General features: G+C 34.8%; 1 protein-coding gene across 1 annotated transcript in view; it reads right to left on the bottom strand.

Moving 5' to 3' along the window:
* Nucleotides 1-1050: 1050 nt before the first annotated feature.
* TMEM26 (transmembrane protein 26) overlaps nt 1051-22834 on the bottom strand; it is a 48984-nt gene continuing 27200 nt past the window's right edge. The window contains exons 5-6 of the mRNA XM_033209116.1: nt 7883-7959; nt 1051-5147 (exon numbers count right to left, since the gene is read on the bottom strand). Coding sequence (XP_033065007.1) covers nt 4726-5147; nt 7883-7959 — 499 coding nt within the window. The 3' untranslated portion in view covers nt 1051-4725. The remainder of the gene's footprint in view (nt 5148-7882; nt 7960-22834) is intronic.

Raw genomic sequence — 22834 nt, 5'->3', positions numbered from 1 at the left:
TATTGAAATATCTCTCTCATTTTTCAACTTTCTTTTGGTATTTTCTAACTATTCTTTCATGCTTCTTTTATCATGAAATCTTTAGAATCAACTTGGGCAGTCACAAAAAAATTAATATCATGTTGATAGCATGATGAAGATTGTGCTACTTGATCTATTTATAGATCAATTTAGGGAAAATTGAAACTTTAAAAAAAAAAAACAAGGCTTCTTACCAATCCCCATAAAATAATGTCTTTCTTTTTGTTAAATTATTCATGTATGGCCCTCACAATCATTTTTAGGTTTTCCTCACTTAGATCTTATACATTTCCCAAGTTTATTCCTATGTATTTTATAGATTGAGTTTATATTGCAAAGGAAATATCTTCTTCAAGTATATACTCTACGTGATTTTGTATGTAGAAAAGCTATTGATTTTTGTTTGTGATTTCAAATTATCCTTCACTTTCTTAGGTTTAATATGTTTTCCTTGGATGTTTGAGACTCAGTCTTCTGTGAATAAATGATACATTTGGCTCCTTCTTTCCAATTTCTATACCTCTCATTTCTCTTGTCTGATTTCTCTGACTCCTTTCTCCAGAAAAGAAAATAAGAGTTATGTATTTATGATAGCTTTTGCCACTGAGAAACATTAAGCTTTTATGTAGGAAAAATCTGTCAATTCTTCTGTAGCTTCTGAGTTTCCTGTCTTGTTTCAGAAGATCGTTCCCATCCCCCACAGGCTAAAGACAGACTGCATATTTTCTTCTAATATTTATAGTTTTCATTTTACATTTACATCTTTAATCCATCTGGAATTTATTTCTATATATTGCAGGAGATAAAAATCTAACTTTATTTTTTCCAGATGGATTGCAAAATTTCCCAACATCATTTGTAAAATTGGTCAGCCTTTCCTCACTGGTTTGAAATGCCACTTTAATCATATTCTAAATAGATCAGTTTTATTTTTTAAACCAGAGCTTAAAAACTATAAAGGAAATGAATTGCAGTAGAGAACAAAGACATGAAAAAACAGCAAAAAAACCACATTAAGATAAAGTTGTACACACACTATTTAATGCATATAATAAAATACAAAGGCCACTCATAGCAAAATAGTATAAATATGAATACCACAGAGAAAATATTCTTATATGGTATTCTAGTAAGAAAGAGTCAGAGGATGAAATAGATACACATAAAATATAAGACCATAGCAGTTAATTATTCAAACATTGTTTAAAGTTACTCCCTGCATATGGAAACTTATTTAAAGCCTCAAAGCTGTAAACATCCTCCAGCTGCCTAGTTTAACCCCAAATCAGATGTTTCTGAGAGCAAATCAGAATGTCCAGTAAGTAAAAAGCAAAGTCTCAAATTAGAAAAAAAAAATAACAATCCCCTTTTTTTCTTGTAATTCAAGACTGTTCGGTTTTTCATTTGTGTTGCTGTAGTATACATCACCATCCCTCTTTCTTGGCATTGGAGGAGGGCTTAAGTGGACAGATGTCTGGCATTTGCAATTCTTTCTCTCTTTTAACAGGAAAAGTTGGTTAAGAATTATCAAGAATTAAATGCCAAACATTATTACATTCAACTCTGAAAGATGCATAGAAATCTTAAAGCATTTGCACCTACAAATGCATGCCTTTCTAGAGCTTTGAAAATGTTCAATTAAATAATGAGTTAACAATTAGTATTATAATAGTGAATCCTGATATTCCTTGGCCATATCTATATGGTTCTATGAGGCCTGAAGTGCTATTTGTTAGTGGAACTACAACACAGCCAAGAATAAATTTGTATCAGACTCTTCACTGGAAGATTATAAAGAATATTATTGGCCAATTCAAAATTTTATTTTATTATGCTATTGAAACAGCTCAAATAAAAATTAAAAGAATAATCAAAGATAAACATAGTTTACTACTATTATTACGTCAAGTCATGTCCTCTGAGAGTCATCCAGTAAGGGCAAAGGAAACCCATAAGATGATGATGAGGTGTGTTTCCGCAAAGTATCATTGAAACATGCACATTGTGTTTTCTTTCACAGGTGGAATGACATGTTTTTAGGAAGGACATTTGACTGAGCTTTAATCAAGCAATTAAATAACAACTATGGCAATAATAATAACAGCACCAACAACCTCAAATAAGCCACTTTCTTCAGGGGTTGGGGACTGACCTTCTGTGTGTCTGGGGGAGGGGTTATGATAGAGAGGATCGCTTGTATCACATTATACAGGTGTTGTGAGTCAGTTATCTTATTACAAATAAAATGTAAACAAGTCCCAGGGTGTCCACACATGGGAGGTAATTGATGTTCTACCCACTTTATAACAAACACTTGGATGCTTTGAAACATTACAGTATTTAGCAGTCTACATTAAAAACAACAATTAACTGAATAAATGTGTAATATTTAATCATGAGTCTTCGGAATGGCTAATATATAACCTAGGTTTAGAGCTTTATTTCAAATAATCTAAGCAAATGCAGATTTTTTTTTTCCTACTATAAAAGCAGCCAGTCTAAGAGAGTGGGAGTATTGGTAGCTAGGTTAACAAATGCTGCCCCAAGCAGATTTTCCTGGAAAACCTTGCAGAACCTGGGTCTATTTTTGCCACTATTATTTGCCAAGATGGTCCTGGGTGCTCTTTGACTTCCTGACCCTCTAAATAAAGCTAGACTTTGGACAGGCTTTTTATTTCTCAAGCCCACGAGGACTGCTAATTACAAAATACTTTAATTTAAACACTAGAAACTCATTCACGAAGCCAAGCCAAGTCTGAGATTTGAAAGCATTTAAAAATATCCTTGCAACAGCCGTACTACTTTATACTTTATCTATTTTTAGGGCCTCAGTGTTTGTTTTGCTGGAAGAAAAAAATTAAAACATGAAAAGTATGCCATGAGCAAATCTGCAATAATAAGCAGCACATACATGTTGTGGAAGAAAATATTCAACATAAAGCAGTCAACATAAAAACAGATTCTGCTGAGGCATTTTTATAAATAGCAGTTATTATTTTGCTTTCAACTGCTGAGCACTTTAAATAACGTGCCCTTAAAAGTTGTCAAGTGCTTTACTTCATATACATATAATTTCTTGATCTTAACTTTCATAAAATTATGGAAAATCATAAATGTATTCCATTAGTTCCATGTGTCATTTTATAGTCATTATATTGTTAAAATTAGAAGCACAAGGAAGAAAGAAATAAAAACATATAACAATGGCGCTGAAGAAGCCATTTACGAGAAAATATGCATGACTCTTTATAAAAACAGAATTTATGTATAAAAGTTTGTATAAAATGTTTCTAATAGGTATCATCTCATCCAGAGAGTTACAGATAAAATTGTCCCAACTGGTTGTCATACCAAATTAAGGGCATACCCCACCTTAAATGTCCCTTTGAATTCTCAAGTATACTAATCCGGGGGAATTAGGTTTTGAACCTAAAAGAACAGTTTTGGAACTGCTTGCATCATGTAATTACTGCTATAAACCCGAGCAAATTTTCACACTGTATCTTTAAAAGCAAAAATCACTTTAAAAGGTTCTGAATCACCTCCATCTGGAAAGTATAGAGGTATGTAAAGGAAAAGTATGACTATTTCAATACTGGGAAAATGAAGTCTTAACACAAGAAAATAAAGCGAATTGCCTGATTCCCACAACGGGGTAGCACATTCCAACTCCCGTCACTCCACAAGCGCTGTTGGCCCTGGGTGGGGCTGATGCAAGCCTCCATCACCATGTTCCCTGAGACCAAAGGCCGCCTCCAGTAGTGGCGGTTCCGAGAAGCTGCAGCTTTGTTCGCTACTGCTGGCAGACACCAGAAACCATGGTAACACTTACAGGGCCTGAAACACCTTTATTCACCGCTTCAGAGCTTCCCTGCATCAGCCCACGTGATTCAGCTTGGCAATATAGAAAATGGTAAAGTAGGGTTCAGAAAAATACTGACGAACAGTGCAAATCATGTTCAGAGTAGAAATTGTGACTTTGTTAGCATTTCACCAGTATTTCCTGCCTTGCAACCAGTAGATATGTAACCAAAATGACTTGCTGTGAATTTTGTAGCACCCAAGCCAAAAGCCATAAAATCTCTGTAAGAGCATATGCGCCATGGCAGAATGCAACATCAGCCCAGAAAAATGATTTTCCTGGAAAGGCCTGTGCAGCGATGAATAAGGCTCTCTATGATACGGAAGCTGGGCAGAGATTTTCGCTGCTTCCAGCCCACAGTGAGGTAATTTTAAAGGCACTTTTCCCTTCATTTGTTCTGCATTCACTGAATGTACATTTTTTGATGTCAGAGGGACATTGCAGAAAAGATCAGACGAAATAGTCTGACAATGGAGCCAAAGTTCAAAGCTTCTCTATTTTCAGGTAACAGCCGCGACAGTTCGTCTGCACTAAATCTTTCGAGGGCATGTCACTGTAACCCCTTCCACAGCTTTTCAAACAGTTCAAGACAAACAAATCACTTAGTCGTTGAACAACTATAACATCTGATACCATCACACAGAAGTTGTAGCAATAGTCACTAATCAAAGTTCCTTCTATTCAGTTGAAAAAAGAAAATTCCTCAGCTTTGGTTTAAGATCACCTTTTTATGCTATTCTTTTGAAAATTATTATATGCCAAGGCTGGGGGAGAAGAAGGATCCTCCCTATAAGAAGAACCAGGGAGTCAGGTTCTAGCCGCAGACCTCTGTCAATCAATAACTAAGGGGTGGGTTGGGAATCGTGGGTGACTGGGGAGCCCCGCAAAGGAATAGCCAGGCCCTCCTTAGATTTGCTCTGCCAGTCCCGCGGAGAGGACCCACTCTCAGAGGTCTGTCCACGGCAACCATGTTCTCCTTTCGGGCCTTCTGATCGACTTCTCAATGAAGCACGGACTGCCAATGCCAGCACCACCAAGCGGTAGAGTTGCAACACCACCACGAGGAAGTTCTTCACTGCAAAGAACACCAGCATCTGATTGATCACTTTGAAATAGGTCATCAGTATGAGACGCACGACAAGGAAGGGGCCATCTTGTATGAAGACGCTGATTCCGATGTTCCACAGATCCGCACTGTACTGGCAAAAGAACAGGCTGGGGAATCCCCTCTCTGTCACAGACACAGGGCAAACGACGTTCTGTACTGAAAACAAAGGACAGACTAGTTACTATCTCTCTTGGAAGTGTAGACATATAAGACAATGACATGGGGACAAGTCATTAACAATGGGGACTGTGTTAGTAATAATTCTGTGAATAATTACAGAATGGAAATGAAATGGAATGACCCCGTGATTTAATTCTGAGTGGAACAAGTGAAAACACCCTGCCCTGTGACTTGCATCCAAATAGAAAATGTAAGATCATCTAGTCCTCACCCTGGGCAAAGCACTACATGAAATAGATTCTAGGAGCCAGGCATGGTTACAAGTGCTCATAGCTCAAGCTCGTTGTGAGGCTGAAGCTGCACCGGCGGGGAATAAAAAGTAAAGGAAGCTGCCATTGTGATCCTGGGATCCACAGTGTAAGGAAGACTCACAGTTACATGCTCACAGCCTCAAGTCAGAGAGCATGACTGCCTCATTTTCCAGCAGTGAGTTGCTGGCAGGGTCACTAAGCCTTCCTGGGCCACAGTTTTTTCCTTTGAAAACTGGGATAACAATCATATCAGTGAGGAGAGGGGTCCCTATTCATTGGCTCATTTTGTTTCCATTAGAATAACAGACCTGCCTCCTGTCCACTTTTCTTTTTCCCTGTCCACATGATCTTCCCATTAGGATCATGAATGATTTGCCTGATCAATAAGCTTGAGAAACGGAGCAAAGTGTACGTGGCTCTGATCATTCTATATACTCTTTTTAGGATCTACCTGTTTGTTGGTTTACACACTCAAGCATGTGTGCAAACTGTGCTGTGAAAATTCAAGTGCTTATATTCAAATTCAAACTTAATTCGTATTAAACATATTTTTCAAATGATGGAGGAAAAAAACCTGAATAAATGCCATTGTTATTTTATTTTGTCCTAATTCCTTGTGCTTTGTTTCACAGTTTACAAGAAAGACTGGATATAATTACTGGTTTTCCAGTTAAACAAAAGGAAGTCCAATCAACAGAAGAATCTTTTGTCTTAATTTCTCAAGTGTAAATTTAATTCAGGGTCAAGGGCAGAAAATAATCCTTTTATAATAATGAAGCCTTCCATTTGGAGTTTTCAAACAAAAATGCCATCGTCTACTGGAGCCTGCAAATATTATGAAGCTGCTTTGATATGGATAAACATAATGTACTATTTGTTGGAAAATACAATAATGATTTAGTCAGAAGTAACATTTGGTCTTTGTTTTTCAAACAGCTGCATAACATTATCACCCCTGAAAGTTTACAAAATGTCTTTCTTAAATACAAATTTTCTTAGCAAGGCAACAAACCACAAGATATGGGAGGGTGAGGATTGGCAGGGTGAAAGACAAAAGAGAAACCGAGGTTATATCAATGGTAGCCTTTCCTAAGAAATGAGGGCCAGGAAATGGCTCCCAAAGGACCTTCTAAAGGTATTAACTCAATATCTAATGTGATGGCATCTAATATTCTATAAGTGGATACCAGCTGGACCAATGAGTCCAGACCATACCTTCCAGGGCTCATTATGTCAAAAATCTGTGTGTGTGTGTGTGTGTGTGTGTGTTATTAGCATAGATTTGTTTGTAATTATTAATAAGTGATTCCATTTTTGGTATTTCTTAAAAGCTACAGCAAGTTTTCCCATCTATTTCAAATTGCTAATAATTTCAACAAGTGGATGCTATGTTTAAAATGGCCTCAGACCTCTGAGTCTACAAAAGTGAACCAAAAAAGGAGAAAAAAGTTAAATATCCCTGTCCTAAGGATTAATTCTAATCCTGAGGCCAGCAAGTAGGGTGTCATAAATAAACAAGTTGGGCTAAGGAAAACGTAATTATCAATTTCTAGAATTTCTTTGGAGTAAAGTGACATCCAGGAGAATTCTCAAATCAAAATTCTAGGGTTCCAAGAAGTTTTCAGTTGACTCCAGATCAACAATGCTCAACTGAACTTTCTGTGATGGTAGAAGTGTTTCATATTACTGCTGTCCAATATGGTAGCCATTTGTGGCAACTGCGCACTTGAAATGTGGCTAGTATGACTGAGGAACTGGACTTTTAATGTTTTACATTTTTAATTAATTTCGGTTTAAAGAGCCATGTGTGGTTGGTGGTCCCCTGTTGGACAATGAAGCCCTAGATTATTGCTAGTATGAAATGCCTGGGAAACAGATTACTTCTTGCAAAATCTTAGGAATTTATGTTTTTATTAAAATAAGACCAGTGGGATTCCAAGGACCACCAATGAGGACAATTTTAACTGCTCCTATGCCTTCTGAAGTTCTAATACATGGGTCTGGAAAAAGAATGAAAATTACTTCTTATAAATACTAAGAGATAAAACATTTATGGCAGCAACTTGCTGAGCAAAGTGTGTATTACTGAGTCATGACAAGAATCTTCAATCCTAGTGACTATGATTATCATCCTTATTTCATGGATGAAAGAAAGCTGAGATACAGAGGTATCACCTGGTTTGCAGGAGGTCTTATAAATCATAACTGATGGAACTGTTGTTTGAAGTAAATATAATGCTGTGCAATTATCTGCTCTGCTATCTTAAGCTTACCATGTATCACAGTGGATCCACTCTTCTTGGCTTACTAAGTTTCAATCTACTTTCCTTCTAAGCTGAACTAGAACTAACATTGGGATATAGACATGATAATCCTTTCACTTGCCTTCTTAGTTTTAGCATAGTTGATAATCAAGAGGTGTAATTTTCTGTTTTTTTGCACAAACATCAGGATACTTACCTGCCAGGTCAAGTGGAAACTGCAGCATGCTCCAAGTCCATATAACAAGAATGGCATAGACTAGTGCAGGGTTATTCCTAGAATACAGACAAAATTTTAAATTTGTAATAAAAAGTATGATCACACGCAGAAGAGAAAAATCTTCTCAGCCCATGTTTTTAGTATATTCCTAATAAACCTCTTGTGGTCAAAATATCTTGGTGATTTAATATATCAAGGAAAAAAATCCTTACCTGATAATAATGGAATAATGAAGAAGTGAAAAATAAGTAATCTGAGACTTAAAACCCAAAATATGCACGAATTATGACAAAGCCTTTGGTCCCATATTGCTGTCTTTAGTTTTATAAAATTATGGAAATATTATGGGAGAGAAATGATAGGGAAGAAAATATAGATATTGACATGGATATTCAAATGGCTGATTTCAAGGAATGTCAGCAGGGGAATTAATAATTATTCTAAGAAACCAGGGATCTAATTGAAAAGACATTTCAAAAAAGCTAAATGATGCTCAAAAACTAAAAGCTCAACATTGAAACAAAATTGTCATTAGATAGGAAAAAGGTAAAGAGATAAATCCAATAAACAAAGATTTATACCAGATAGTAGGACGTAAGGCAAGGAATAAGCCTGTTTCATTCACCACTGTATCCGTAGTGCCTAGAACAGGGCTTGATGGATACAACATATATTTGTGGAAGGAATGGTTAAATGCACTAAAGAAGGGTCCATATTCAGACAAATATAGAAATGTCTTAGACTTGGGAAAATGGTCATGAAGGCTAAAATCAGAAAGAATAGAGGTTACAGAAATGCAAAGGATATTAAAAAGGGTCACATTTATTTTTAGCAAAGATAGAAAGGAAGTCATCAATTTGAGCTTGGTGGCATAATAATAGATTTTGTTTCCATCTTCTGTCAAAAGAGATTTTCAGATTGAAGAGGTCTGAAAAGCATCAAAGATGAGTAATTGAAACCAAAAGAAATGAGGTGATTGTAAGGGATATCTTTAAATGCTTCAAGTGTAGAGGCATTAAATGCAAAATTAAATCTCAAAACTCTGAGAGAATTTGTAAATGAGATTTCTAAACCATCATTATCTGTCTTGGCAGTTAATGGTGGAGACAAGGCTGGTGATAAAAAAATAAAGTCTCAACTTTCAAAATGAAACAGAAATATGTCTAAAAGTACAAAAGGCACATTTACTATTAATCTCTGGTTAGATTATATAAATGATTCTTTAAAAGATTTCTGAGAGCCCTTTTAGAAGAAGACAGTTATTACGAAGCATCAGCACAGGTTCTCTGAGAAAAATTGCACTCAACTAAACTTAGTTCCTCCTTTGAAAAAAATATAGTTAGGATTACCAAGCAGGTAATGTTATGTAAATTGATGATAGACATTCAGATTAAAACAAGGCTTCTGAAAAAGTCTCCAATAGTGTTCTCATTAACAAAATTAACAAATATTCCAGGTGTGAATACTGTTAGGTAGATTCCTGTGTAAATGGCTCCCCACAGGGGGACTCTCCAATGAGCTGCTGAAGACTGTGCTTTTGATTCTTTTCTACTTCACATTTTATCATGACTTGGTTGACACTGATGGAAGGCTTCTCATATGCACATATGGCATGGAGCGTGGATAGAAAACCAGTACCCTGGAAGACACAATCAGGATTCCAAAAGAGGTAACTAGATGACCTAGATTAGAATAGAATTGAATAGAAGAGATAACATTTCACAGCAGTAGCCATAAAACAGGGCTCAAAGATTTTCCCTTACTATTATCTAATTATGAGTCCACAGTATGACATGATTTATGATTTACCAAAATCAAATAAAATCATAGGTTGCTTCACAAGAAATATAAAGTCTAAAATTGTAAGTGGAAATGCCTTGGGAATGCAGACTATAACTTTTCCCTCTTTACACTGTCAATGTCTATACACAACGGATCTTCAATAAGTGCCTGAATTTTTAAATAATGTTATGGACAGTTTCTGATTTCTGACATCCATGGCAGGCAGTTTTCTAAATGCTTAACTCTATGATCACACTTAATTCTCATACCAGCTCAACAAAGTAGACACAATTGTTATCTTGTTATTTTATCAAGGAGGTAAAAGAGAGTTGAGGAAATGTGTCCAAAATAATGTAGTTATGAGTATTGAGAGCAGAAATCAAAACTAGACAGCTGATTTCAGCATTTACTCCTTTGATCATTACATTATATTATTTCCATGAGTGAAATGGAAACTTTTAGCTCTGCTCTATTCTACAATGTTCAGAACATACCTGAAATATTATGTGTGGTGCTTCATGTATTAGAAGAAACATTTATACAGTTTCTTGTGCCAAAGGGGAAGAACCAGAATGGTAAAGAATTCAGAGTCATGATCTATGTGAGATAGTTCAAGAAACTGAAAACTAGAGATAATTCCTTAGAAGTTTTATTTCCTATGTTTAGGGACTATAATGTGGAAAAGGAATGAAACATTTCTTTTGACTTGAGATGGCCAATTCAGGCTCAAAGGATTTCAGTTGCACCTGTGAGAATTCAAATTTCATCATAATAGAGGAAAGTAGTTTCTAATAATATTACCTCAAAATAGAACAAGTTGCCACTTGGGGTTAGTATTTCTTCTATTAGTGTAATTTTTCAACAGAGCCTGCAGAAAAAATTGTTGAGGATATTTTGGCGAGGTTTTTTCAACAGATGCAAAAGAAATTTTTCACAACATCTTTTGAAGTTGCATGTAATCCCAAACTTCAATAATTCTTCCCAAAACTATGTGCAATTTCCCTGCAAGGCAGTGAAAGCAGTGGCAAAGCAGGGGGCTTCGGTGCCAAGTGATCAGAGTTCTAACACCAGCTCCAACTCTCACTAAAGAAATACGATGTGAGACTCTAATTCCAGATTGATCAGTTATTAATTATATGAATATGAGTAAGTAGTTTAACATCTGTATGCCTTAGTTTACCCATTTACATTATGAAGAAGACAATAATAAGAATTGGATTATATAATAATTTTATTCAGTATATTATTTAAGCATGTTAAACATATAAAGCTCTTAGAACAGCATGTGACACAAGCTATTATGGTAGATCACTACAAATTAGTTATTTTTGGTTTCATGTCATCTTGAGACTTTATTTGCCTCGCCTGACATGTCTTTGCTTATAAAATGGTGATAGTAAGAATATTTACCTCATAGTGTGAATGTAAATGCAAAATAACTTACTGAATTAAAGCATTTAAGACTTCTTAGCACACAACAAGTGATAAATAAACATTACATAATTGTAGCAGCAGTAATTTTACTAGTGTGTCAACATGCTCCTTAAAATCTTTGTATATTATTCATCATCCTACAAAATAGGGATAAATGATATACTAACCCTAGCCTTACATAAATTCAACTTTAACCATGCAATAATGAATGCACATTTTTGCATATGCATATATTATCTATGCACACACAAAATATGGAAGAATTTGGGTGTTGAAAAACATACTAGTAAAATTATCAAACACAATTTTGGAAAAGTAGGCCAGAAAATTTTTAAAGCAGGCAAATATGAATTATTAGATCAGGCAGTAAAAATTCTCAGGAAGGTTAAATGTTAGAATGTAAATAAATCATGGAGATTAATGGCAAACACTCAAGATCTGCAAAGGAATTTTGGATGGATTTATTCACCACTGTCCCATGTGTATAATCTGCCTTCACAAATGTCAACTGAGAAGCATGTAAGGAGACAATGAGCTTGATTCAGAGACAGACAAAAAAAACTTGGGAAGTTTAATTATTAACATTAGTATCACTTTTCTATTTGAAAAACTAGTAAGATAAAAGAGTGGCATTTGGTGTATCAGCACACCCAATCTGGTGGTTAAAAATAAAAATAAAAAGTCATATTTTACCAATTTGCTTAGCTATTTCTTTTTCTAAAAAATTTTTTATTATACTTTAAGTTCTAGGGTACATGTGCACAATGTGCAGGTTAGTTACATATGCATACATGTGCCATGTTGGTGTGCTGCACCCATTAACTCATCATTTACATTAGGTATATCTCCTAATGCTATCCCTCCTCCCTCCCCCCACCCCATGACAGGCCCCCGTGTGTGATGTTCCCCTTCCTGTGTCCAAGTGTTCTCATTGTTCAATTCCCACCTATGAGTGAGAACATGCGGTGTTTGGTTTTCTGTTCTTGCAATAGTTTGCTGAGAATGATGGTTTCCAGCTGACTGTAAACTAGTTCAACCATTGTGGAAGACAGGGTGGCAATTTCTCAAGGATCTAGAGCTAGAAATACCATTTGACCCAGCCATCCCATTAGTGGGCATACACCCAAAGGATTATAAATCATGCTGCTATAAAGACATGTGCACATGTATGTTTATTGCAGCACTATTCACAATAGCAAAGACTTGGAACCAACCCAAATGTCCATCAATGACAGACTGGATGAAGAAAATGTGGCACATATACACCGTGGAATACTATACAGCCATAAAAAAGGATGAGTTCATGTCCTTTGTAGGGGCTATTTCTTTTTGGAAGTGTAAATATTCATGTAGAAAAGAGACAATCAGCAGATAGAATTCATCTAGTTTTTTTTTTTTAAAGAAAATGACAAATACCATCAGAAAAGGAAAAAATGATAGAAAGGAAGAAAAAAATGAAGTATTAACCTATCCTAGAAGAAATATTTCACCATTTCTTCCAGGTAAAAGAGAGATTAGCCTCAACCCTGCAAAATAAAAGTAAAACACAATGTAAACATAAGAAGAGTCTCTTTTGTATGGTCAAGTATTCACAGGGAAATGTTAGTAATGCTGTGAGAATACAATTCTTTTTAATACATGATTTATTAATATGTTGGGGGAAAAAAAGACTGCACAAAGTGATCTCCAAAGGTGTAAATGGCCAAGGAACTCTCCATGGCAATGATGTTGACATTCTGACTTGTGAAAATGTTGGAAGGTGTCTGTAGTGAAATGAAAAGGTCAGCAAATCGTTTCCCCAACAAACATGTATAATATTAAAAAATTATCAAAAATTGTAAAAAACAACCATCAGGGCTCTGAAAAATCAACCAAAGTCAAACAACAAATTAAGTAACATTTATTCATGAAAAGTTGGCCAAGCTTCAGGTAAGAACAGCGGGAATCTGAAGGATTCTTACCCACAGATATTCATTCCCCTACCCCCGGTTGGCTATTTTTTTTTTTCTTTTTAACTGTACTGAATGAAGTTAAACAGATGAGGAAGAATTTATTCAAGACTATTGAAATACAAGAGAAAGATTAAACTCAACTCTGCTAAAACAAAAAGTAGGAGAGTTTTCAAGAACTGGGGTGACCTACTGGAAAAGTACTGGAGAATGTTAGGATGGAGGTTGGTCAATTTGATTAGGCCACTTGTGTTTGGTAATTGGCACTTTTCAAAGTTAGGATCCTACCCTCTCACAGAGGCTGGGAGATAGGGGCTCCATCTTTCTTTAAGACTGCATTTTAAATAGATGGCTCCCAGGTCCTTGAGAAAGATATTGTTGGTTTGCAAACTGGCAAGAGGCTAGGAAATTTACATTTCAAAGAGGCAGAGACAGAATTTATAATATCAAGTTTCTTAATGTAAATGCTGTATGAAAAGATAAATTAGGGACTTATAGTCAGAAAAAAAAAGTCTAAGTTAATTCAAGTTGTGGGAATGGTAACACCATATTGATCAGTTAAAGTGGTAATTTTACCAGTGATGGCTTTGGAGTGGAGTATGAAATCTTACATTCAGCGGTGTGGTCAATAGAAGTAACAAATTTGATTGGAAATATTTTAAAAATCTGTAGCTTGCTACTTTGAGACTACAATCCCAGTTGGAGTGTAACGAAATAACTTTAAATTTAACAGAGAGATTCTTAAAATGAGAGCTATAGAAGGGCTAGATGAGTACTCCTGTAGGCCTGGCTGACTGAAAAACTGCAGGCATCTTCAGGGAAGGCCAAAGAGGGCCCAGTGGGAATCAAAAGCTGAGGGAGACATGAAAACATCTTGAACTGTAAATGTGCTATCTGCTCCAGGCACGGATCATCAAAGAATGGAAGTCATAAGGGCTCACAGTGTTTGATTCCAATCTGCCCAAGTTATTGACTGACCAAAAACGTAGCTATAGGTGTGATCAGTAAGATGTCGAACTAAAAATAAAACTAGGTATTTTTTAAACATCTGAGACATCAGTGACTACAATCCAAGGAGAGATACATTCCTCCAATTAAGAAAACAGATGCAACAAAATGAGAAGCCTCAGGTGGTGGCAGTGGTGGGGAGCCTGAAGATAACATATTGTTGGAATATATTATCCAAAATGCCCAGTTCGCAACAAAGGAAGTATGTGATAAATAAAAGAAAAAATCCAGAAACATCTAACTTACAATCAAGAGGGAAAACACAACAGTAGAAACTGTCTCTACTGAGGTCCAGACATTGGAGTTAGCAGAAAAATATTTCAAAGCAACTATTATAAATATGTTCAAAGAATGAAAGAAAACTAAGTGTGATTGGTTAAAGAAAAGTCTCATGGCAATGACTCAACAAGTGAGTAAATAAAGATACCAAAACTATGAAAATGATTAAATAGAAACTCTAGAATTGAAAATATGCAAACTGAAGTGAAAAATTCGATAAACTCTACAATTGGACTCTACATCTGGATTTGAGATGGCAGAAAAAAAGAATCAGTGACCTAGAAGATAGATCAATAAAAATTATCTCATCTGAAAGACACAGAGTAAAAAAAGATTGAAGAAAAAACAGCAGAGCTTCAGAGACCTGTGGAATACAGTCAATCATATATATTTTTAATAGGAAACCCAGAAGAAGAAAGATATAAAAGAGAGGAGAAAATATTTAGAGAAATAGTGGCTGAAAATTTTGAGGAAAAACATAATTACAGGTATAAGAAGATCAATAAAGCCCAAGAATAAGTAAAAGCAAAGATCCACACTTAGACACATCTCAAACTACTAAAAGCGAAAGAGGAAAAGAAAACATCAAGAGAAAATTGAGTCGTGATGTACAGAGTAACAACAAATAAGTACAGTTGACCTTCGAGCAAAGTGGGGGTTAGTTAGGAGAACTGACTTCGCCCCACACAGTTGAAAATCTGTGTATAATTTTGACTTTTCCAAAACGTAACTACTAATAGCATACTGCTGACTGGAAGTAATATCAATAACATAAACAGTCAATTAACACATATTTTGTATGTTATATGTATTACACACCATATTTTTATAATAAAGTAAGCTACAGAAAAGAAAATGTTATTTAGAAAATCATAAGGAAGAGGAAATGTATTTACTATTCATTAGTATAACTGAATCATCATAAAGCTCTGTATCCTCACTATCTTCACATTGAGTTGGCTGAGAAGCAGGAAGAACAAGAGAGGCTGGCTGGTCTTGCTATCTCTGGGGTGGAAGAGGTGGAGGAGGTGGAGGAGGTGAAAGGAGAGGCCAGAGAGGCAGGCACACCCAATGTAAGTTTTATTTTTTAAAAATCTGCATATAAATCGACCCACACAGTTCATACTCATGTTGTTTGAAGGTCAACTATAATGGCTAACTCTGATCAGAAACAATGAAGGCCAGTAGACAGTGAAATTATATATATGTGTATATATGTAAAATGGTAGATCTTTGTTTTTACTTATTATATGGTTTTGTTGATCTTCTTACACCTGTAAACTATGTTTTTCCTCAAATTATATATATATATGAAAATGCTGTCAACCAATAATTCTTTATATAGCAAAACTATCCTTTAAACATGAAGGCAAAATAAGAACATTTTCAGATTAAAAAAAAAAACTTGTAGTATTTTTTACTACAGATTTGCCTTAGGAGAAACACTAAATAAAGTCTTTCAGGTTGAAAGGAAATTACACCACATAGTAACTGACATACACATGGAGAAATGAAGTGCATGAAAATGATAAATGTATGGGAAATTAAAAGGAACATATAAATATACACATATAGACATTTTCTAATATCTTTTTAAAACGTTAAAAGATTATATAGAACACTAATTATAACACTGGATTATTCAATTTATAACATACAAAAATGTAATATATTTATAAAAACAATAGCAAAAAGGAAGAGGAGGAAACAAAGTTATCAGTAATGGAGCAAGTGGGGCAACAGTGCTATGACCAAATGGAGCCATATTGTTAGGCTTTATCAGAATTAAGTTAGTTTTACCCTATAATAGAGTGTAAAATTTTAAAATGTGTATTTTTTTTTTTTTTTTTTTGAGACGGAGTCTTGCTCTGCCACCCAGACTGGAGTGCAGTGGCCGGATCTCAGCTCACTGCAAGCTCCGCCTCCCGGGTTTATGCCATTCTCCTGCCTCAGCCTCCCGAGTAGCTGGAACTACAGGCGCCCGCCTCGTCGCCCGGCTAGTTTTTTTTTTTTTTTGTATTTTTTAAGTAGAGACGGGGTTTCACTGTATTAGCCAGGATGGTCTCGATCTCCTGACCTCGTGATTCGCCCGTCTCGGCCTCCCAAAGTGCTGGGATTACAGGCTTGAGCCACCGCGCCCGGCCTAAAATGTGTATTTTAATCCCTAGAGCATCTACTAATAAAATAATTCAAAAAATGTATACAGAAATTAACATCATTGACTTAAAAATGCTCGTATAACCACCCCCACCAGAAAAACAAAACAGTAAAGGAGTAACACAGAAATAAAAAGGATGTGAGACATAGAAAAAAACAAATAGTAAAATCACAGCTATAAATCTAATCATATTGATAATTACACTAAATATTAATGGTCTAAACACAGTGTACCAGCTTGAATAGTGTCCCTTAAAATTCCATGTCTACGCAAGTCTCAGACTGTGACCTTGTTTAGAAATAGGGTCTTTGCAGATGTAATCAAGTTAAGATGAGGTCATATGGATTAGGGTGGGCCCTAATCCAATGACTAGTGTCTTTATAAAAAAAGGAAAATTTGGAGACACAGACAGACACACTGGGGTGAATGCCGTGTGAAGAAAGAGGGAGAAATTGGAGTGATATGTCAACAAACAATGGGACACCAAGAGTTGCCAGCAGCCACCAGAAACTAGGAGAGAAGCATGAAGCAGATTCTTCTTCAGAGCCTCCAATAGGAACCAGCACCTTGGTTTTGGATTCCTAGCATCTGGAACTGTGAGAGAAGAAATTTCTGTTGTTTTAAGCCACCATGTTTGTGGTATTTTGCTGTAATAGCCCTAGTAAACTAATGTACACTTAAATCAAAAGACAAAAACTGTACTCAACTGGGGAGGAAAATACAGGATCCAGCTGTAAGCTGTTTATAAGGGACAGAATGTAGACACAAATATACATATAATTTGAAAGTAAAAGAATAAGAAAAGATATCCCTACGTCAACATAAGAAAGCTGGAGTGCCTATATTCGTAGGAGACAAAATTGACTTTCAGAAAAGAAATGTTACTAAAGAAAAAGTGATCATTCATGACAAAATGTTACTACATTGGAAAGATGTTAACAATTCAATTTTGCACACCTACATACAGAACCCCAATATATATGGAGCAAAAACTGACATTTAAAAGAGAAACAGACATTCCAACAATTAGAATGAAAGATTTCAGTGTTCTACTTTCAGGAATCAATAGAACAACTAGACACAAAATCAGTAAGGATGCAGAAGACTTGAACAACACTATCAACCAAGGTGATGTCACTAACATTTTATAGAACACTCCACCCAACACCAAGTAAAGACACATTCTTCTCAAGCACACATGGATCTCCAGATAGGCCATATAATAGACCATAAAGTAAGTCTCCATAAATTTAAAAATACTGAAACAATTTAAAGTAGATCCTCAGATGAAAGTAGAATTAAAGCAGAAAACAACAACAACAAAAAGTCTATGGGATTCCCATATATTTAGAAGTTAAACAGCCAACTTCTAAACAACCCATATAAAAAAAAATGCCAGAATAAATTGGAAAATATTTTGAACTGCATTAAGCAACAAAAAAAGACATATCAAATTTACGGGGAGCTGGCAAAGCAGTGCTTACAGGAAAATTCATACTTTAAATGTCTATAGTAGAAAAGATGAAAGGTCTCAAATATAGTAGAAAATATGAAAGGTCAGTAATCAAAGTTTCCACCTGAAGAAATTAGAAAAAAAAAGAAGAGCAAATTAAATCCAAAGCAAGCATAAGGAAGGAAACATTAAACATCAGAACAGAAACCAATGAGGTGGAAAACAGAATAACAATAGAGAAAATCAATAAAACCAAAGGCTGTTTATGTTTAAATATCAACAAAATCAATAAACCTGATCAAACCAAAAAAGTAAACATCAGCCCCTCCCCTCACCCCCTAAAAAAATAAGAGAGAAGGCAGAAATTGCTAAACTCAAGAATGAAAAAGGAGGGTACCACAACTCAGTCCACAGAAATTAACACATGTATAGTAGATATTATGGACAATTTTATGACAAAAATCTACAACTTAGACAAAATAGAAAAATTCCCAGAAAGGAAAATGTAATCAAAACTGATTTAAGAAGAAATAGAATATCTAAATAGACCTATATAAAGTAATGATATTAAATTTATAATTTAAAAAATCTTCCCACAAAATAACCTTGGTCCAGGTGGCTCCCTAGGTGAATTCTATAAAATATTTAAAGAAAAAATAAGACCAAACCTATGTAAAATCTTTCAGAAAATAAAGAAGGAATACTTCTTGAGGTATTTGATGAAGTCAGCATTACCAAAGACAGAAAAAGATATCATTAGAAAAGAATACTATAGATCAATATGACTCATAAGCAAATGTTAGCAAACTGAATCCAATAACATGTAAAAATTATTACAGACTGGGCACAGTGGCTCACACCTATAATCCTAGCACTTTGAGAGGCTTAGGCCGGGGGACTGAGACCAGGCGTCCAAAAGCAGACTGGGAAACATACGGAGATCCTATCTCTACAAAACATAAAATAAATTAGCCAGGTGTGGCATGTGCCTGTGGTCCCAGCTACTTGGGAAGCTGAGCCAGGAAATCACTTGAGCCCAGGAGGTCAATGCAGTGGTGACCACACTGGGTGGTACCTGGGCCTGGGCTAAAGGGCAAAACCCTGTATCAAAGGAGAAAAAATGATTATATGTTATAATAAAGTAGAATTTATCTCAGGAAGCCAAGGTTGGTTTAACATCTGAAAATTAATTAGTGTAATATATTGTTTTAATAGAATAAAAGACAACCAACACTTAATTATCTTAATAGAAGCAGGAAAAGGATTTAACAAAATTTAACACACACTAAAAAATAATTCCCAATAATCTAGAAATAAAAGAGAATTTCTTCAAACTGGTAAAGGGCATCTATACAAAACCCACAATTAATATAATCTTTAATATAGCAAGACAGAATGCTTATCTTTTGAGATTGAAATGTCTACTCTTACTACTTCTATTTGACATTGAAAGAAGTTTTTGTCAGTGCAATAAGGCAAGAAACATAAATTAAAGGCATACGGATTAGAAAGAATCAAAACAATCTGTTTGCAAGCAGCATGATCCTGTAAGGAGAAAATTTAAGGGATAAAACTAATTAGCAAGTTGAGCATGGCTGTGGTAGTAGATCATCATATAAAGTAAACTGTGTTTCTATTATAGCAATGAAAAATGTGAAAATAAAATTTAAAAAATAATTCCACTAGTAAAGCATCAAAAAGAATAAAAACTTAGGAAATAGTTAAGAAAAGCTTGACCTGCACACTGAAAATTACAAAACATTGCTGAGAGAAATTAAGAAACATCTAAACAAAGGATGAGATATTTTGTGTTCACAGATTGGAAAATTTAATATTGTTAAGATGACAATTCTTCCCAAATTGATCTTTAGATTCAATTCATTCTCTACCAAGAGTATAGTAAGTTTTTTAAAAATTTTTTTACCCTTTTTACAACTTGAAAGGAGAATTATAACAATTTTATATAAAAATGCAAAGCACCTACAATAGCTAAAACAAATTTTAAAAGAACAATTCTGGAAGACTTACAATATTCAATTTCAAAACTCACTATAGCTACATAATCATGATAGTGTGGTATTGGTATAATGACAAATACATAAAACAATGGAACACAACAGAAAGTCCAGAGAAAAAGCTTTACATCTGTGATCCATTGATTTTTTGACAACGATGCTAAGGCAATATAATAAAGAAAGAATCCTTTCAACAAATGGTACTGGGAAAATTAGTCCCAGCTGGAATGGGGCAGTGCCAAAAATAAAAAATAAACTTGGAACCTTACCTCCCACTGTACACAAAAATTATGTAAAAACAGATAATAGAAACAAATGTGAGAATTAAAACATTCCATAAGTGTATGAGTCCATTTTCATGCTGCTTATAAAGACATACCCGGCACTGGGTAATTTGTACAGGAAAAGGAGTTTAATGGACACACAGTTCCAAATGGCTGGGGAGCCCTCCCAGCCATGGGGGAAGGCAAGAAGGAGCAAGTCACATCTTAGTGGCTGACAGCAGACAAAGAGAGCTTGTGCAGGGAAGCTCCCACTTTTAAACCATCAGATCTTGTGAGACTCATTCACTATCACAAGAACAGTGCAGGAAAGACCTGTTCCCATAATTCAATCACCTCCCACCGGGTTCCTCCCATGACACCTGGGAATTGTGGGAGTTATAATTCAAGATGAGATTTGGGTGGGGACACAGCCAAACCATATCAATAAGAAAACAAAAGAAATTATATTTCTCATTTAGGGTTAGGAAAATAGTTCCTACATACGACACCAAAAATGTGAAAGAAAATATTGATAGATTTGAACTTCTTCAAAACTTTTAAAATGTGTTTTTCAAAAGATAACATTAAAAAATTAAAAAACAAGCTGAACACAAGGAGGAAATATTTATATTTAGATATTTGATAAAGGACTTGTATCAAGGATATATAAAGAATTCTTACAACTCAATAATAAAAAGACAATCCACTAAAAAATGAAGAAAAATGTACAGACACATCACCAAAGAAGAGATATGAATAGCTAATATTCCCATGAAAAGATGCTCAGCAACATTAGTCATTAAAGAAATGCAAATTAATGTCCTGGTGAGATACCACTCTACATCCATCAGAAGGGTATAATAAAAAAGACCGGGGGGAAAATGATTGTTGATAAGGATGTAGAGAAAATGGAATCCTCATATATTGTTGGTGGGAATAAAATTAATACAGCTACTTTAGAAACATCTCAGTAGATTATTAAAAAATTAAAGCTATATTTAACATATAACCAGCCATTCCACTCTTAGGTGTCTACTAAAGAGAAATGAAAACATAGCCAGGCAAAAGTCTGTCAGTGAATCCTCTTAGCAACATCATTTTTAGTATCAAAAAGCTGGAAGTTATCCACATGTACATCTACTACTGAATGAATAAACAAAACGTGGTATATGCGTTTAATGGAACACTAGCAACTAAAGAGGAGCTAAACATGAAACAACATGGATGAATCCCAGAAACATTATGTTACATAAAAAAGCCATACATAAAAGAATACACATTTTATAATTCAATTTCCATGAAATTTCTAAGAAAGAGGAATCCACAGAGACATAAAGTGTATCAGTGGTTGCCTGTTAAGAGTGAAGATTGACTGCAAACAGCCACAGGAATCTTTTGGGAGTGATGGGAATGTTCTAAATCTGGATTGTGGTTATGGATAAACAAATCTATAATTACTAAATATCATTAAACTATAGAATTACAGTTGAAATTTATGTTATTTAAACCATAATTTCATAAAGCTGTTAAAAAAAATGCAGAATCAGAAGCTTTCCAAATTTATGTAAATGCATAAAACTTAGGTAGATGAGCTTTAATGTGAGCCAAAGGAAGGAAATTTATTTAATAAAAAATAGAATTTGATATATTAGCTAGAAAATGGGGAAGAGATTTAGACATTTTTGTGATGTAGATACCATTGTAGGCTTTCTCCTAAATCTATCAGCCCAAACTATGGAATAAAACATTAGAAAAAGTAAAATGTCATAATAATAGGCAATGCTGAGTAGACTACAATGAAGTGATCCCTTCTTCTATTAGATATAAATATCATTTACTTATGTATTAAGATTATTCTTCATGATTATCCTCTTGAGCCTAAAAGGGAAGGCTTATGTCCCAGTGGGAAAGGATTAAGGGTCTCCTTCCTTGAAAAGATAGATATTTGCAGTGTCAATTCTTGCAGTACAGGTGAGAACCAAAACAGGAAATCAGAACATGGAAGCTAATTTCTAGGAGAGAGAAAAATTTTATATTCTTCCTGGGCTTTCACTTTGGGAGGGTTTTTGGGAGAGTGAATATTTGAGTAATAGAGGCACATAGGACTTGAATGGGAATTACAGAAGGCTACTGTCACAATGTGGTAATATTAAAAATGAAAATGACTTCAACCTGAGACAATGAAAATTGAAAGCAAATTTTTAAAACAGTAACCATTAAAAACTATGACATAATTTATTGGGCTCCATTAAACATCAGTTTTCCTAGGATATGACACAAGTTTAAAATGATAAAAATATATATTTATGAAGCATTCAGATTAATTTGTAGGTGATAGAAGAAATTGGGGGTATTTATGGTGTCTTGAAACATCAAGTGCTCCTAAATTCTTGCTGAATTGAAACAGTCTTCATTGAGATAGGACTGTGTGTCCTTTTACTAATACTTGCTCACAATTTGTTCCCCAATCTCTGCCTAGCTCAGTGCTTGACACATATTAGATAACAAATCAGTACTGGGTGAGTGAAAAAATGCCTTATGGTTTTCAAGATTTGGGTTTTTTTGTTTATTTGGGTTTTTTGTTTGTTTT

Source organism: Trachypithecus francoisi, unplaced genomic scaffold, assembly GCF_009764315.1.
Source record: "Trachypithecus francoisi isolate TF-2019V2 unplaced genomic scaffold, Tfra_2.0 Lachesis_group9, whole genome shotgun sequence".
NCBI classification, from domain to species: Eukaryota; Metazoa; Chordata; class Mammalia; order Primates; family Cercopithecidae; genus Trachypithecus; species Trachypithecus francoisi.
Note: the sequence above shows the minus strand (reverse complement) of the source record. Positions and strands in the feature narration are given on the sequence as shown.